Source organism: Misgurnus anguillicaudatus, chromosome 24, assembly GCF_027580225.2.
Source record: "Misgurnus anguillicaudatus chromosome 24, ASM2758022v2, whole genome shotgun sequence".
In the NCBI taxonomy this organism is placed as follows: domain Eukaryota; kingdom Metazoa; phylum Chordata; class Actinopteri; order Cypriniformes; family Cobitidae; genus Misgurnus; species Misgurnus anguillicaudatus.
Window position 1 is genome coordinate 46,456,528 of NC_073360.2, and position 19,029 is coordinate 46,475,556.

The 19,029-nt window shown below is 39.0% G+C and overlaps 4 protein-coding genes across 4 annotated transcripts in view; 3 read left to right on the forward strand and 1 right to left on the reverse strand.

The window, feature by feature from the left end:
• LOC141361546 (uncharacterized) overlaps positions 1-9,198 on the forward strand; it is a 70,005-nt gene extending 60,807 nt beyond the window's left edge. The window contains exons 5-6 of the mRNA XM_073863033.1: positions 7,671-7,844; positions 8,759-9,198. Coding sequence (XP_073719134.1) covers positions 7,671-7,844; positions 8,759-8,780 — 196 coding nt within the window. The 3' untranslated portion in view covers positions 8,781-9,198. The remainder of the gene's footprint in view (positions 1-7,670; positions 7,845-8,758) is intronic.
• Positions 1-19,029, forward strand: part of LOC141361723 (protein NLRC3-like) — an 843,841-nt gene that overhangs the window by 340,208 nt on the left and 484,604 nt on the right. The window lies entirely within an intron of this gene.
• The window catches only part of LOC141349277 (protein NLRC3-like), a 162,431-nt gene that overhangs the window by 105,824 nt on the left and 37,578 nt on the right, over positions 1-19,029 (forward strand). The gene's annotated exons all lie outside the window — the stretch shown is intronic.
• Positions 3,880-7,480, reverse strand: LOC141361374 (uncharacterized). The gene is made up of 2 exons (XM_073862472.1): positions 7,058-7,480; positions 3,880-6,463 (listed from the first exon to the last, which is right to left on the reverse strand). The coding sequence occupies exon 2, from the start codon at positions 6,259-6,261 to the stop codon at positions 3,883-3,885; it is 2,379 nt and encodes a 792-aa protein (XP_073718573.1). The 5' UTR covers positions 6,262-6,463; positions 7,058-7,480; the 3' UTR covers positions 3,880-3,882.

The following is a 19,029-nucleotide window of genomic DNA, read 5'->3' on the forward strand; positions in this document are numbered from 1 at the left end:
CTCTCATATTTCAAAATAAAAGTATGTGGTAAAAACATAAGCACTCTTGCAAAACAAATCACAAAAAAGTACACTTTAAGCATTCAACAAAATCAATATTTAACTAAAGCAAAAATAAATAAAGAGTTCTTTAGCAGCATTTTGCTCAAAGTTTAGCAATAAAGTCCTTTTGGTGAAAGCCTTTTTGTGTAGTTCCTTGACAACATCGCCCTCTATAGCTGGAGGTAAATGTGTCAGCTCACTTCATTGATGGGGGATTTAATGGTCATTTACACTCCCACCAAATCATGATTGATTTATATGGCATTAAGGAATATAAATTACCAATGATTTTTAAAGACTTAAAGTAAAAAAGTAACTTTTAACTGAAAACCCAATATAATGAAAAGGATACACGTGGTTGTATCTGGAAGCAGCTAGACGGCCTCTAGCAACAGTATCAGCTTCTGGACTGGCCTTTCAATGACAGACAGCTTGTTAAGGCGACGACCATCCTTTTCCAGATGCCGGTCACCAAGACATATCTTAACCCTTCTCACAAGCCCGTCTTTATCTGTAGTAGTTTCTGTAACTCTGGCCAGCCGCCACTCATTTCTGGGCAGATTGTCAGCCTTCTCCATGACAATATCTCCTACTTGCAGGTTTCTCTTTGCTGTGTGCCAGCGCTGTCTGGTGGCAATGTTGGATAAATACTCCTTACGCCAACGACTCCAAAACTGCTCGGCGAGATACTGGACATGTCGCCACCTTTTCCGTGCATAGATGTCTTCCCTGAGGAATCTGCCTGGTGGTGGTAATGCTGGAGCAGACTTCATGGTAAGCAGGTTATTAGGAGTGAGAGGTGCAAGGCTGTTGGGGTCATTTAGGTTGTCGACCGAGAGTGGTCTACTGTTTACGATTGCCATTGCTTCATAAAGGAATGTCCTGAGTGATGCATCGTCCAGTCTGTCAGAAGAAAGCGAGAGAGTTGAGCGTAGAACATTTCTCACTGTTCTGATTTGTCTTTCCCATATTCCACCTGCATGGCTTGAATGGGGCGCATTTAGGACAAAGTCGCACTGCTTCTCAGCTAAGAACACTGTCAGACGATCCTTGTCAATCTCCTTGAGAGCATTCTTAAGCTCATTCTTGGCTCCTAAAAAGTTGGTGCCTTGGTCACATTTGATTTCACGTACTGCCCCCCGTAATGCAATGAAACAGCGCAGGCCATTGATAAAGGCATCTGTTGACATGTCATTAAGCATTTCAATATGAATAGCTCTGGAGCTGAAACATGTAAAGAGAAGGCCATACCTTTTATGTTCTTTCCGACTCTGTTTGGTGATAAAAGGACCAAAGCAGTCCATACCACAGTACGTGAATGGTGGAGATGGATTTGTACGCTCTGAAGGGAGGTCAGCCATTCTTTGTTCCTCTGTGGGTCTCCTGAGCTTCCGACATGTTACACAATGATGCACATGAGAAGCTACTGCTCTGTTCATACCTGGAATCCAGTAGCCTTGTTATCTGATCTCATTAATTGTAAGGCCCTTTCCTTGGTGTTTGACATTCACATGACATTGAGAGATAATCATCTTTGTTATGTGGTGATCTTTAGGTATGACTGCTGGGTGTTTGACTGAGTTGGGTAGGGGTGCATTGCAAAGCCTCCCTCCCACCTTGAGTACTCCTTCTTGATCTAGGAAGGCATCAAGATGATATAACTTGCTGCCAGGTGACAGCTGGGTTCCCTTGCTCAACAACTTGATATCCTTAGGATAGGTGTTTCTTTGTAAGTCCTTAATGATGATGCATTTGGCATTTTCTCGTTCAGCTACAGTACTATGACTGTTGGACTTATCTCCTTTGGCTCTGCGAACAAGGCGAGCTACAGCTTGGACAGCTCTAGACCATGAAGACAGCTTTAACAAGCGGTCTGAGAGGCTGATTTCTGTTGTTTCTGTACTCAGTGTCTGAACTTTTCTCACTTCAGGATCTCCAACTGCTAGTGCGATGTCAATATCTGCAACAGGAGGTATGTCTTTCTTCCATAGGAAACTTGGCCCTGTCAACCAGTTTGAGGTAAGAATCTCACCAGCGTTCAAACCTCTTGACGCATGGTCAGCTGGGTTTTCATTAGTGGGAACGTATCTCCACTGTTGAGAATTAGTGCTGAGGTGGATCTTCTGGACTCTGTTTGCCACGAACGTGTGAAAGCGCCATGCTTCGTTGTTTATGTATCCCAAAACTACTTGAGAATCGGTCCAGAAATGTTCTTCTATGTCTGCATACTTCAGCTCCTGTTTCAGCATTTTGCTCATGGCAACTGAGATGACGGCAGCCGTCAGTTCGAGCCTGGGAATAGTCTGGATCTTAATGGGAGCAACTCTTGATTTCCCTATGACCAGGGCACAATGGATGTTTCCTTCTTCACTTGTTAGTCTTAAATAGGAACACTGGCCATATCCGCTGTTACTGGCATCAGAGAAGTGATGAAGTTCTCTTTTGATGACCTTTCCAAAGTTTGCAGGCGCATAGCAGCGAGGTATATTGATCCGCTCCAAGTTCACAAGATCAGCTTTCCAAAGCTCCCACCTTGGCTGTAATTCTTCAGGAAGGGGATCATCCCAGCCTGTTCCGTTTCTGCACATTTCCTGAAGCACCAATTTTCCACTGAGCAGGAAAGGAGCAATAAAGCCCAGCGGATCGTACAGTGATGCAACTGTGGACAGTATGCCACGGCGTGTTGCTGGCTGGTCTTTGAGGTCAACAGAGAATCTAAATCTGTCAGAATCAATGTGCCAGTGGATCCCTAAAGCTCTCTCTAGGGGTGTGTCGTCGAAGTTGAGGTCAAACGACTTTACTTCAACAGCTCGTTCAGAAACTGGAATGCTATCCAGAACAACTCTGTCATTGGAAATAAATTTGTGCAGTCTAAGGCCACCTAAGGCGCACAGTTGACGAGCTTCTCTTGCTACCTGGACAGCTTCTTCTGTACTGGCTACACTGGTGACACCATCATCTACATAGAAGTCTGTTGTGATGAATTTTGAGCCAAGGGGATACATGGACTCATATTCCTTAGCGAGATGTTTTAGGCCATAGTTGGCGCATCCAGGTGATGAAGTAGCACCGAAAAGATGGACCTTCATTCGGTATTCTTGTGGGTGTGAAGACAAGTTTCCATTTTTCCACCAGAGAAAACAGAGGTAATTTCGATCTGCTTCTTCCACATGAAATTGGTGAAACATCTTTTCCACATCGCACATAAGGGCGACGGGATGTTGTCTGAACCTTACAAGAACACCAGTCAGATTATTCATTAAATCTGGACCTTGGAGTAAATGGTCGTTAAGGCTGGTACCCTGGTACTTGGCGGAGCAGTCGAAGACAACACGGAGCTTGTCTGGCTTTTTGGGATGGTACACCCCGTGATGAGGGATGTACCAGTTCTCTCCATCCTTTCCTTCCTTATATACTTCTTCTGCATCACCCTTTTCAACTACCTCTTCCATAAACCTTACGTAGTGTTCCTTGTACCTTTCATCTTTCAACAGTTTCCTTTTGAGATGATTGAGCCTTAGAATGGCAAGCTGTTTATTGTTAGGCAAATGAGGTCTTGCTCTGAAAGGGAGAGGCATCTCGTAATGTCCGTAATCATTCTTCCTGATGCCTTGCTGCAGTTTGGTCAAGAAGAGGATGTCATCTTGTGAGACAGTTTTATTGTCTTCACCATCGTCTTTGAAGTCAGACTCCAATACTTTAATAACATCTGCTGGAGTCACTGGGGGGAGCTCTTTAATACTGACACGATGACAAATGGTATTGAAACTTTGCAATTCATGGTCTGATGACAGACGACCAACAACGCTCCATCCTAGGTCTGTATGAATTGCATAGGGTTCATCGTCTCCTCCCAAAATCACCTCTTTTGGTGCCAAAGCCCTTGGACAGCTCTATGAGAAGGCCAACCTCACAATCTTGCAGAGGTGGAATTTTGTCTACTATGGTAGAGAGATGCTTCCAATGTCGTGCTGTGTCACAAGTAGGGATGTGAGTACGGCTCACTGGAATAGAGTCCTTAGTGTAGGCAGGAGGCAGACTGAGAACAACAGAGGAATTGTAGCCTCTTACTTTGAGTCCCGACACTCTTTCACTCGGCATGATAACATCCTTTGCAGTCATAGTTGTTAATTTCAGTCTCACAGGACAGGAGTCAGCATGTAGCTTGTTGCTCAATTCTCGTTCGATAAACACAGTATCACTCTGGGTGTCAAGCAGAGCATAAACAAGTTTTTCAGAGCCTGGATTCCTCTCAGTTGATACCCACAATGGCACGATCATCGAAGTATTGGTGGATGTTTCATGATTCTCTACTTTGTGAGATGTAGCAGTAGTTGTCTCTGTGTCACCTTGGTTTAAGACTGGTGCAGGGATGAATTTCTTTGTGTAGTTTTCATCATGCAGACATGTTGGATGTCTACCTTTGCAGCTGTCACAGGACAAACGGTGACGGCAGTCTTTTGCAGCGTGGCCCGGTTTCATGCAACCGTAGCAGAGTTTGTTCTCCTTCACATATTTCCGTTTCTCTTCCAGGGGTTTTGCCAAAAATTTAGAACAGCTATGAATCTTATGCTTTCTGTCTTTGCAGAAGAGACATGTGATATAATTTCCTTTAGCGGGGCTTTGATCATTTTCATCATTCTGTTTATCTTCTGTAGCTGTTCGAATGTGAAAGACGTTAGCCTTGTTCCTTTTACTGTCTTTATGATTCCATTTTTCTGAAATGTGGTCAGAGGCACGAAGAGCGCTGAAGGAGGTGACTGGATTACATGTAATCTCTGCTTCCATTGACATGAAGGTCACAAAATCTATAAACTTTGGAAAGTCATGAGTCTCAATCAGTGTCTGCGTGACCTGACGGTTCCACCGTGCTGCTGCCCAATCTGGTAATTTGTGTACGAGTTTTTGGTTTTCATCACAGTCATTCAGTATTTCGAGCCCTTTGACGTGAGGCATAGCTTGATGACATGCGTTCAAGAAGTCTGAGAATTCTCTGAACCCTTCAGCATCCTTAGACTGGATCTTAGGCCATTTGGATAGTTTTTCCCTGAATGCCTTCTGTATGACAAATGGCTGTCCATACCGTTGATTCAGCTTGTTCCATGCGTCATTATAAGCCTCATCATCATTCCTGTAGAAGATGCCATCAAGAGATTTGCGGGCTGGCCCACCAACATACCTTTTTAAATAGTGCAGCTTGTCAGCAGAAGATATGGCCTTTCCATGAATGAGCGACACAAATGCAGCCTTCCACTCAATGAATTGGATAGGATCACCAGTGAATATGGATGGTTCTGTTGTAGGCAGCCTGTTTAGGGCTATGCTATCTTGTACAGCTTGAGCGAGATAAGCTATATCAGATTTTGGAGATGAGGATTTAGCTGTGATGTCAGTAGGAAGTGATGTTGTAACGTTGGTAGGACAATGAATGGGAAATGGAACCACCTGCTGCTGCGCCTTTAAGCTTACATCCTGATGTTCTCCTGCATTTGAGTTTGAAGAATGAATGCTGACTTCCTGTGACATTTCTTGATCATATGCTTGCAGTCTGGCTCTAGCCACTTTTAGATCCTTCTCTACCTTTAGTTTTTCCAGTTCACACTTCCGAGCTTCGATCTCTTGAATTATTGAGTATTCTGCTTCTTTGGCTGCTAATTCAGCTGCTGCATCTGCCCGCTTCGCTGCAATTGACATAACCGTAGACCTTGATGATGTGGGGCATGAGACTGTGGATCCGTAGACAGAGCGAGCATGATCATGATGGAGTAACTCACGAAGGCTGTGTTTTACATTTTCTTGGTCAAAGTCCTCAAGGCATGCCATTCTGTCAAAAATGAGCTTTGAAATATCTTTTGTCACAGCTTCACAAGTATCGATTCTGCGTCTAGTGTCACTGGATGGAGCAATGTGATCTCTGATTTCCAGGTAAACTTGCATGACATCATCCCTTCCCTTCTCAAGTATATTAATAAGCGCTACCAGTTGGCTCTCACTGACGTCTGTTTTTAACTCCTTCCTTGTGTCGCGAGCCAACTCTTTCCATTGTTCGTACAGCTGAAGCAATTTTTTCTCCTTTTTCAGGGCTTCCTCCTTTATATATGCACGCATCTTCTCCGTAGGGTTCCGTTGTCGACTAGAACGGCGAAGCTCCTCCTCTTCTGTTCCATCAGGAGTGGCCTCCACTTGCTGTTCTGGGTCTGTAGTCTCAGATGCATCCATTTTCGTTAAAGGAGTGCCACAGACAAATCAATTCCTTTGGTTGTCATTAGACAGCTTTCAGATGTGTGGTAGAACTGATGGCGTGAAGCTTTTGTTCTTCTGGGTAAAGCTCTTACTGTAGCATCCCCGGCTGAACAGATGACAACTGACTCTCAACTGATGTTTATGAAAGATTTAATTTCTAGGACAAACACCGTAAGAGCTGAATAAAAACAAACAAACAGACAATAAATTAGACATTTACCTACAAGTTGAACATAAATGTCCACAAACACATAATACACATTTACACTGTCTTAGACTTAGGCCATATATATGTGACAATAAATCACATTTTAGTCTACAGGCTAATTCAATATCACTCCCCTACCGTACTGTAATCCTTAATAATATAAATTATTTACACTTGGCAGTAACAATATTTAGTGCAAATAAAGACTAAAAGGTTTTAGACAATTGATAAACTTCAATTAAAGTGCTATCTTAAAGACTAAACCATTTAATGGATTACAAAAACCAGCCTAATTAACACCGGACTGGAGTTAACAACCTTTTAGTATAAATGACTCAATTAAAAGAAAAACATATTTCCAAATAAAGACAGTTTAGTATGAAACTATTTAGGATGCAATAAACAGAAATAAGACGATATCAGCAACATTAGCAAATATACGCAAATGACCCGTTTAACATTAGCGAACAGCTTCAGATGAGATTAATTAAAAGATTAACCAGAAGTAAAATAAATATACGAAAGTCTCAAAGTTCACCAAACAGTACAAAATCAAAACAGTACCTTGTGCCCTTTGTCAGCCAGGAGCTTAGTTGGAGAAATAAACCTTTTTTAACAGCATGTACAAAACGTTCACCTTACGTCTCCGGTAGCGTTAATCAGACTGACGCTTGCCTTAGAAAGTGCGCGAAAATACACACACAGCGCCTCCGCACTTCCTCTCATATTTCAAAATAAAAGTATGTGGTAAAAACATAAGCACTCTTGCAAAACAAATCACAAAAAAGTACACTTTAAGCATTCAACAAAATCAATATTTAACTAAAGCAAAAATAAATAAAGAGTTCTTTAGCAGCATTTTGCTCAAAGTTTAGCAATAAAGTCCTTTTGGTGAAAGCCTTTTTGTAAAGTTCCTTGACAACATCGCCCTCTATAGCTGGAGGTAAATGTGTCAGCTCACTTCATTGATGGGGGATTTAATGGTCATTTACATGTGGTTTAGGACATCTAACACTAATAGTCAGCTGTGTGATGGATTTATTTGACATTTAAACACACAGTGTCTCAGTTACTGAGGGATTGAAAGAGGAACATTACATGAAGAGATGGAGGTTAGAGATTTGTGAACAAACTTTGTAGTTTTGTATAATTCACATAAAGTCTCTGTTCTCTACAGGTTGAGTGGTTGTGATATTACAGATGAAGGTTGTGTTGCTCTGACTTCAGCTCTGAGATCAAACCCATCACACCTGAGATATCTGGATCTGTCTTGTAATAATCTCACAGATTCAGGAGTGAAGCTGATCTCTGATCTAAAAGATGATCCACATTATAAACTACAGACAGTATGGTGAGTAGAGCTCATTTTAATAAATGTTTAAAGTAAACTCATGCAGTGTCATTTAAATCCTAGAATGTATCCTTTAAACCCAACAAACAGAAAATATGAAGTGTACATGAACAACACTTGATGCTTTGTCAGATCAACACAATAAGAATTCAATCCAATGTCTGAGTCTGTTTACTAACTGTGATGTTGAGTTTGTTCACTCCAGGATTTAATACTGTGATCTTACTCTTCTTACACATTATATATGATGTTTGTTAATGGGGTTTGTTTGATAGGCCGACACCTCTATAGTTCTGCACACTTGACTAGATGTTCATCTTAAACTCTTTTTATAACAACTTGGTTTTTATTTCATGTTATAAGCATTATTTATCAAATCATCAGAATACAGACAGAAATAACAACACAAACACAATATATACACAACAGATCAACACAAAGTACAGATGATAAATGATACAGATGAAGATTAGAAAAAAGAATAGAAAGTCAACTCTTAAAATCTGATGGACACTTCACACAACTCTCTGTCGAGCTTTGACATTGATGCTGTTTCTCTTTATTTACACGACTGTCAACCTCCAGGACTTTTAAAATAAAGCATCACCTTCATTTTCTTACTGTTTGTGTGTGAACTCATAAAACTGTCAGTGTGTCATTATATTATACTACATACATATCAATACATTCATCTCTTACATTGACATCAAATATTCAGAGGAAATAGATGAAATGTGTTTTTGTATTGTTGTAGCTCATGTGTATGTGATAAACAGATTGTTGACATGTTTATTATGTTGAAGATTTTATTTCCATCACTGACTGACAGCACTAATAGTTTGTTTTTCTATCTCTTCAACTGACACTGATGATGATCTCATATCTGATTGACTTTCTCTTTCATTTTTATTCAGGACTTTTGCACAGAGACATTAAAGATGTAAAGATGTCATTTCCTATAAGAGTGATTTATCAGTCAGTGTAAGAGGAGCAAGAAATCTCATAGGATCATAAACTGAAGTAAATACTGACAAGATTCCTCTTCTTCTACACTGTTGGGGTTTTTAACTTCATCTTAAACTGAAATGTGTTCAAGTTCAGCACAACATTGAAGACTCGCAGCTCATTTATCTCTAAATCCAAATATTGGACGTCTTTGCTTTTGTGTTCTTCAGGATCTGACTGCAGGACTTTTTCATGATTATCTGATCAAAAAGTTCAGACACTGAATGAAATGTAAATAAAATCACAAAGTTTAATAAAATGATAAACTTGACATTTCAGCTTTGGTCTATCGCTGTTGATTATCTGTCAGACGCTTTCTGAACGACAGAGTCGAACTGCGCCATCTAGTGGACAAATACAAACTTTATAATAAATTTACAATAAGACACAACACATTTTATGCCTAATTCAAAATAAATGTAAAACAAAACAGTAAATTCATACTCAGTGAACAGTACATTAGGTCATTATTATAAAATGTACAATCTCGAGGTAAAATCCTGGGGCCTCATTTATCAACATTGCGAGTAGAAAATTTTCTATATTTGTATCTACGAATGAGGTTAAATCCTTATAACACATACTGTTTGGTTCACTTAATGCGCGAGGAATGACTAACAAAAGAAAACAAATCTGCATGGGAACATGTTACCAGTGAGTTTAATTACGTTGGGTACAATATGAGAACACTCCTAGAAATAAAAAGTGGTTTGACATTAAATTAAAAAACGCGTCACAGCACACCAACGTGAAATTAGTGCAAATGAAGGAGGACAGACAATGACAGAACTTTCCACCTTGGACAGCAGCATATAACCAGCATCAACGGCGCGATCTGAAACGAGCTCCCGGCGGATGGATGATTTCCCAAGTCTTCCAATAACGCAAGATAAGTCATTGCACTGCATTGTCAGCGCTTTATTTATAGTGGTAGACACCAATTTGACGACAAATCACAAATAAATCATTAACTTCAACAATGGTTTGCTGTTCCTATACACAAATCATTTTAGCACCTGCTTGTGGATAATAAATACACACTTCTTTACACACTGGGGATGATTCTGTGTAGTATCACTATTCTAGCACTAGATGCTCTGCGTACGGATACTCAGAGATGTGCGTATATTTACACACATTTCTACATATAAGTGCAATTTGATAAATTCCACACTTTGCGTAAAACTGTTCCTACGCACACTTCTGTGCATACGCACGCTTAATAAATGAGGCCCCTGAACTCCATCAAAGACGTCTGAACGTCAGGTGTTGTTCTAAAAATGACCACTTGAGGCGCTTTGGAGGCGTTAATTGCTTCAGATTCTGGGTATCTTTCAATCTTGATCCTTCTTGATCTCAGTGCCGCTTTTGACACTGTTGATCATTTGGTATTAATTAATCGTCTAGAAACTGTTTTTGGGGTATGTGATACTGCACTGAATTGGTTTAACCCTTGTGTGGTGTTCATATTTCTGTTACTTAGACAATGTTTGTGGGTCTAGTGGACCCAGAGCATTATTAGTATCTTAAATTAATGCAGTCATAAAAATGTATGTAATAATTGTTTACAGATGTTTACTTTAGCCTTATTGCAAGTAATATAGACAGAATTTATGGTTAATATTTTTCATTTACCACTGGTAGAGACTATTTATAAACTAAAGTGCCATTCGTTTTTTTTTGTGGTAATATGAAACAAAAGAAGAAAATTCTATTCTGATCCAGATACTCAAGGGAACACATGTTTATCTTAAATAAGTATAAATGAAACAAAGTTTTTCATCACTGTTGATGTTTAATTCTTTGAACTTTTTGAAATTGTACACATTTGTGTCAGTCTACACAGCACAGGCCCCAACTGAACAGATGCCGTATCATAAGACATCATCCATACTGAACACATAACCTGTTCATGACAGCCAACACAACACATAAGAAGCAGATTTTTAATGTGTAGAGGTGTTGCGTATGCATTTTTTGCATTTTATACACACATATTGTGTCCAGTACAATTGCAGTACAATGTGTTGCTATTGGCCACAATATATGGATAATATTTTACTTTCTCTATTATTCACTCTCTCTCACACACTCATGCACACAGCTGACATTTGGTCCCCACAATGTGATAAATACCAGGTACACACACACACACACACACACACACACACACACACACACACACACACACACACACACACACACACACACACCATAGGTTTTGTGGTAACCAATATACCAAATTACCATAATTTTACTACAATAAAATTATGGATTTTTTGTAAGGGAGATAATGGTAAAAATGTAGAATGGTTCCTTGTTAGACAAAAGGTAAAGTGTTTGGGACAGTAGGTACAAACAAATGTTCATGCTTGATATATAGCATGTTGTATGCTTGCGGCATTACAGCAAGAGCAGAAGGACAAAACTTTGACATGCATCCATCACATATGTACAGACATAAATACAAACACACTCATGCACTCACAGGAGTCCCAGATAATAGAAAAACAGAGTAAAGTTACATAGCACATTAAATTTTTACACTCTTTTTAACCACGGGTCCAGTGGACCTGAACACCACATATGTAATATAAATGTGTAGGGGGGTGTACAGTGTACAGTAATTATAAAGTTGTTTATTTTAATGTTCTTCATATAAAATGAGCCAAGGCCAATGAATCTGAGGTTGAAACATCAAATAATTGCATATTTTTCTTTTAAACATTAAAAAAGGGTCCCACAGACCCGAACACCACACAAGGGTTAAGTCCTACCTCTCTGATCGTAAACAATTTGTGTCTATGGGTGGTTTCAGGTCTGAAACTAGTGTTGTGCAATCTGGAGTCCCTCAGGGATCAATTTTGGGCCCCTTGCTTTTTAACATCTACACTTACCCACTTGGTCAGCTTTTGAGATCTCTTGGTTTAAACTTTCACCTATATGCAGATGACACTCAGATATACATACACACTAAGCCTAATGACAATGTGCCTGTTGATTTTATTACCACTTGTATTTCAAAGATAAAAGATTGGATGACACACAATTTTCTTTGTTTTAACAGTGAAAAAACTGAGGTTATGCTTATTGGAACACCACACCAATTACGTAAAGCTGGGTCGGTTACTTTGCCCATTGATGGTTCAGTTATGGAATTTAAACCAAAATTGAAGAATATGGGCGTGATTTTCGATTCTAGTTTAACATTTGAACCTCATATTAAAAACACTGTTAGAACATCCTTCTTTCATCTTAGAAATATCGCGAGATTACGTCCGATGCTGTCTTTCCCTGTTGCTGAGAGGTTGATAAACACTTTTGTGTTTACCAGGATTGATTATTGTAATGCCTTGCTGGCAGGGGCATCTAAAGCTACCTTAAACAGATTGCAGGTAGTGCAAAATTCAGCTGCTAGAATCCTCACTAGAACTAGCATGAGAGACCATATTACCCGGTTCTGGAGTCCTTACATTGGCTCCCTGTTGGTTTTAGAGTTGATTTTAAAATTTTGATGCTTACTTACAAGGCTTTGCATGGATTTGGCACCTCAATATTTGGCTGAGCTTTTAATTCCATATATTCCATCACGTGACCTTCGCTCTTCTGAAACTGGCCTTTTAACTGTTCCTTTAACTCGTTTAAGATCAATGGGCGACAGGGCTTTCTCTTCATTAGCTCCAAAACTATGGAACTCCTTACCTATTGAGATAAGGCAAGCTAATACTCTTAGCATTTTTAAATTTCGCCTTAAAACTCATTTTTTTAGGTTAGCTTTTAATTGAACATTTGTATTTTATTCCTTTATTTATGGTTTTACTTGTTGTTGCATTGTTTTATATATGTATGTATTATTTGTATATTGTTGTTGTTCAGCGCTTTGAGATTTACATTTAAAGGTGCTATAGAAAATAAAGTTTATTATTATTATTATTATTATTATGTGCTTTGGTTGCTACAATACTAGCTATAGTATTTTACAAGCTTGAAAGTATTGTTTGCCTCGTGAATATACAGCATAAATTAGCGATGAGGATAAAGTATGTGAGAAGAGGAAGATTAGATGAGTATAAAGCAGAAAATGAGTCCTGGGGTCCGTTCTTCGTACGTGGATTACTCGGTTAGCTGGATTTGGTTGTTGACTATTTGGCTTGATCTTGGATTATTTGGTTCTTCAAAGCTCATCATAGAGTTGCTGTCATATCAACCAGTCCGGAAGATTAAACCTGCTCGGGAGCAGATTTATTTCATGTTAACAGGATTAGTTTGTACCTTTTTAAGCAGATGTGATACGGAAAGTCTGACGCAGTTGTGTATTCTCCATTATACGAGAAATATGAGAAGAGCTTTTCAAATTCAACACGTAATAAAAAAGTATAGATTCAATCTTTTAGCGATGTTATTTAAAAAATATATAATATAACAAATATATTTTTTCTGTGCTTGTGCGACTTCTTTTTGTTTAACAGATTTGATTATCATTAAATGAATGACAAGACAAACATGCTGATCACTTTCATTTTAAATGTATTTAAATTTCCATTAATAAAAACAGCAATTAATCATACCCAGCACTAATAGATGTTATAATATGTACAATAAAGACTATTACTCGGTGTGAAATAAGTTTCCTTTGAATAAACTCATCTCCGATATTAGTTTTGTCTTTAGATTGTCAAGTAGGGTTATATATACTCTGAATACAAAGATGTTGCCCTGTCCCTTTCCTGTGACAAAAATGACAATAACCAAATAAGTTTTTTGCACATATTTTCACATATCTTTATCTTCTTTACACTTTTCTCAGCAGATGCAGGACTTTCAGTTAATGTGGATTCCTGCTAATATTGTTGTAGTCAGAAATCAGTTATATAAGAATAATGCAATTGAAGTAAACTTATTTAACCACTTGCATATAGTTTCTGTCTGAGAGGATTTCTTTACTGTCGTGTGCATTGCTCAGAAACAGTTGCACTTTATAATCTTTTGATGTAGAATAACATTTACATTCACTTACTGCATATCATACTTCATTTAACACATTATTGGGAACTGCTAAAAGTGTTGGTGTATTATCTACAACTGCACAAAAGAGAGGAAAACACAATCTTATAATAAACTACAATTAAAATTGTATTAATCAGCAATCAAAGTGTTGCATTGGATGTGGGTTTAAGAAAGAGCAACTGCTCCAGAGATGATCTGTACAATCAATCAGTTTAAAGACATCAATCCTGCCAGCACATCACATGAAGATGGAGGACCACCACCTGTTTTTATTCTGCTTTTTATGTTGCTGTTACAAACAGATAAAACAGCATTTAACTGTTTTTAAAAGAGACTTAAAGTATTTTAGGAGCATCAAAGTTTAAATCAAGCATATAAAGATATCAAGATGATATTTTTACAGAATATTTGACATTATTTATGGTGATTTTATGTACAAAAGTAGCTTTAACTGGGATTCTAAATTCAGTGTCATAAGAAGTTCACAACCTTCCATCAATAGCTCTCAGACTGCAGGGGTTAAAAATGGGCGTGTCAATCACAGCGTTGCTGATCAGTGTTTCTACTATCATGTTTTGCCTTTTCATGCAGCGCACAAACACGCAGTCATCTCAGATAATTCAATCCAGCCATACTAATCATCAACAGCAGGAGTGTTCAAAGAACCGGATAAGCGAGATATAATTAGCGAGATCTAAACCTCTCAGATGTCTCATTTGATCGTGGATGTATTAATCGACGTACGAAGAACGGACCCCAGAACTCTTCTACTATAAACTCATGCTGTTGTAATAGATGCAGTATTAAGTTTATCAATGTCTTACTGAAATAGACAAAGACAAATGAAAGCAGATGTTGCTCTTTCAGTATTGATGATATCCCGAGCTATGTGATCCCAAGTGGATTTCAGATTTGTCTTTTTTGGTCGACATACTGCATTATCTGAATGTGGATCTGCAGGGGAAGTTAAAGATGGTGTCTGACCTGGTGCAGTGTTTTCACATTTATCAACAAACTCAAAATGCATCTACAAAAGAGAGAGTTAACAGATTTTCCATCTTTGTTAAAGTGTACAAGCAGCAGAGGTTGTAAACAAGTGTACTGAACTGTATGCAACACTGCTTGAAAATCTCAAATAGAGTTTTGAGGACAGATTCTCATCAACCCATTCACTGCTGAATCATTGTTTAAAAGTCCCTTTAGTGGAAGATAAAGCAGCATCTCAGCTTAAAATGATTGAACTTTCTGAGGATGACAGACTTAAACATGTTCTAAGGGAAGAAACTTTGGAGTTTTGGAAATATCTCAATGTTAAAAGGCAGCACTAAAACTATTGTCTATGTTTGGGTCAACTTAAATCTGTGAATCACTTTTTTCAACACCGAAACAAGTGAAATCAAAGCATGGCTCTATCCTGACTCCTAACACACATGTGAAAGAATTACTACAAACTGAATACAAGCCAGACTTATCAAAGATTGTGGAAAACAAGGAATGTCAGGTCTCGTGAGTCAAGTAAAAAGGGAAAGGCTGATACAAACATTCAAATCCATGAAAACTATTGTGTATGTAATTACAAATTCTAATAAGCAATTAATTGTAATAGTAACAAGTCATTGTGAGAGACATTTGTTGTGTGGCTCTTTGAAGTAAATGTTCCTTTTTTTGGCTCATCATGCTGAAAAGGTTCGCCACTCCTGGTACTCCTGTCACTCCTGGCATTGGGTTGTCTCGTGTGAAAGGAACAAATGACTCGGAGGAACCGAAGATGCGACAGGTGAACTAATCAATTCTCTTTCCGGCACAGAACCAATACATGTCACGCAGGCACACAAAATGAATGAATCACTCTGCGAGACAACTCGTTCCTGAGTCATACTAAAGATTCGTTCAAAATGAAGGAATCGTTCATGGACGACCCATCACTAGACGACAGGCTGTACAGCAGCTTTGAGGAAAATGAAAGTTTAAAATGTCAAAACTTTAAAACGCATGCAAACAATACACTTTCAACATAAGGATGCAATTATCCCTGATAGCTATGTGTTGTATATGCTGTTTGATGGGGATGTGAAGACACGTTGCGTTGTTAGGACCGGAGAGTGTCCTCATAGAAAATACACACGTCTCTGTAGAAATCCAATTTGTCCACGGATCTGGGGCCTAGGGTGGACATTCATGCTAGTTCCACCCGACACGTCCCGAACATGTTTTCGGGTGCGTTCTCCGGAAGTTGCGTTGGTCGACCACATACGTCATCAAGGTTTAATATTTCGGGTTCAATTTCAGAAAAGCAACCGTTACATTTCAAGGTAAGAATGAAACTACAATGATTGTATGTCTTAAAAGAAATAAATCTTTATTTTCTAATGTATTTTAACTGAAATGTGAGAACTTCGATGAAGTATGCGATCGTATCCGGAAAACGCACCCGAAATCCTGTTCAGGATGTGTCCGGCAAAACTGGCATGAATGGCCACCCGTCTAGCAATGGCAGCGTTGGCTTAATTAGAGGACATTTTCAATGGACGAATCCGGAGAGAATGAATTTTTGGGGACCACAATAATTTTCTGGCCCACGATGATGACTGGCTTATTTCAGATTTCCAAGGGCTATACTCTTGGAGCTCTGCGCTGAGTTGGGTCAGAGTTTGGAAATAGAGACAGTGAGGAGCCACGCATTACACGTACCTTTACAGGTGCTTACTACACTTGGTTTCCTGGTAACTGGTTCTTTCTAAAGAGAACTGGCAGACCGCTCAGGAATAAGCCAGTCGTGTTGGTAGTCCAATGCCAGCTGTATGGGACGGGATGGGACGCAATTTGGAGGCTGTTATAAGGCCCTGACAAGGTTTGCTGCATCATACTGGCCTGAGGAGTGCTGCACAATGTCACGCACAAGCATGGCACACCCATTGGTGAGGTGGGGGCACCACCAGATGACCCTGACCCAGGACCAGTATATGTGCAGCACATTCAACAAGCTTTTCAGGACCATCAACATGTAAGTGCAACAAATAGTACTCAAATAGTTCATTTATTGACCAATTCCTTTAATGAATTGCTTATTTCTGTGCTTATATATGATGTTTGTTAATGGGGTTTGTTTGATAGGCCGACACCTCTATAGTTATGCACACTTGACTAGATGTTCATCTTATACTCTTTTTATAACAACTTGATTTTTATTTCATGTTTTAAGCATTATTTATCAAATCATCCGAATACAGACAGAAATAACAACACAAACACAATATATACACAACAGATAAACACAAAGTACAGATGATAAATGATAGAGATGAAGATTAGAAAAAAGAAGAGAAAGTCAACTCTTAAAATCTGATGGACACTTCACACAACTCTCTGTCGAGCTTTGACATTGATGCTGTTTCTCTTTATTTACACGACTGTCAACCTCCAGGACTTTAAAAATAAAGCATCACCTTCATTTTCTTACTGTTTGTGTGTGAACTCATAAAACTGTCAGTGTGTCATTATATTATACTACATACATATCAATACATTCATCTCTTACATTGACATCAAATATTCAGAGCAAATAGATGAAATGTGTTTTTGTATTGTTGTAGCTCATGTGTATGTGATAAACAGATTGTTGACATGTTTATTATGTTGAAGATTTCATTTCTATCACTGACTGACAGCACTAATAGTTTGTTTTTCTATCTCTTCATCTGACACTGATGATGATCTCATATCTGATTGACTTTCTCTTTCATTTATATTCAGGACTCATAATCAGAGACTGTAAAGATGTCTGTCTGATCTTCAGTATGATCTGCTGGTGAATAAGAAGACACAATAGTGACATCACTTCCTCTTAACCGTATGAGTTGATTATTCAGTACAGGATCTGATCTGTGACTTTATTCAAATCTGACTATTTAAATTTTGAATTTTCCATTCAGGTGCTGGAGAGAAGTCCTGTGGTCATTCATACTCTGTCCAGGTGTGTGTGTGCCATTCAGGTTGAGTGGATTGGCACACACTGCTGAAGGATGATGAAGGGAGAAATAGATATTGTCCTTTAGCACTCTTGCACCCAGTCTGTTTGGGTGGATGCCATCCTGTTTAAATAGTTGTGTCTGACTCCAGAAAAGATTGAAGTTGTTGATAAAGTTCAGTCCTTTTATGTTGCAGGTTTTTTGCAGCCATGTATTAAGTCCAAGCAAACGTGAAAACCTATTTGTTCCTCTTGCTGGAAGTGGTCCACTGATGAACGGCTGAACTTTCACTGTTCTGAGTGTTTCAAAACGTTTGTTGAAATCCCTCTTAAGGAGTTCAGATTGCTTTTTGTGAATATCATTCTTCCCCACATGAATGACAACTCGATTTACAGTCTTATGTTTCATCAGAATGTTCTGAAGTTCCCTGTTTACATCAGAAACGGTTGCTTGTGGAAGGCAGCACGTAGTTGAGTCCCTATTGATCAAGTTTCTGATAATTGAGTCCCCCAGTATCAGAGTTCTGGGCTCGGATGCGCTCTGCGCTGAGTGCCGCTGTCTGCTCGATCTTGAGCGGCAGTTAGCATCAGTGTTAGCTGCTGGCTGATTTGATCGGTGTTCAGTCACATTTATCACATTTGGGGATTCCTCACTCATATTCATTAATACTTCAAATCTGTTCTCAAGATGTATAGGTGGTGGTAGAAAGTCAGTGTTTGCAATCCTTGTCCTAGCTGTATCTGGGGTGGAGGAAGCAATTGCGGCAAAATGTGATGCTCGTGACAGTCTGATTTCTCGAGTGATTTTGGGTCTTGCTCCCTGTTTGTACCATTGATTAGTGTGTTGATCATTAGATTTATGGGACTCACCGGCTGTATGCTGAGGGCGTCCATGATGACGAAGCTCTGTTGTGTGTTCCGTCTGGTTTGGTAGTCCTGTAAGTAACTTTGTTTCAAGAATAGCAATCCTTTGTAAAAGTCTGTGGCAGTTTGTGCAGCAAGTAGATTGTTGATGAGGCATTTCTTTTTCTTATCCTTTTGAATGAAGGCAGCTGTGTTTTTCCTTCTGGAATGTAAGCTGATGGTGGTGGGAGGCTAGACGGATGAAAAATTCCACTTTTTTGTAATCCTCCAGTCCCGAAAGTTTGTAAATGATCGTTGATGTCAAGCTTTGTTGTTTGAGCACTATGCTGATTTGCTGAAGTT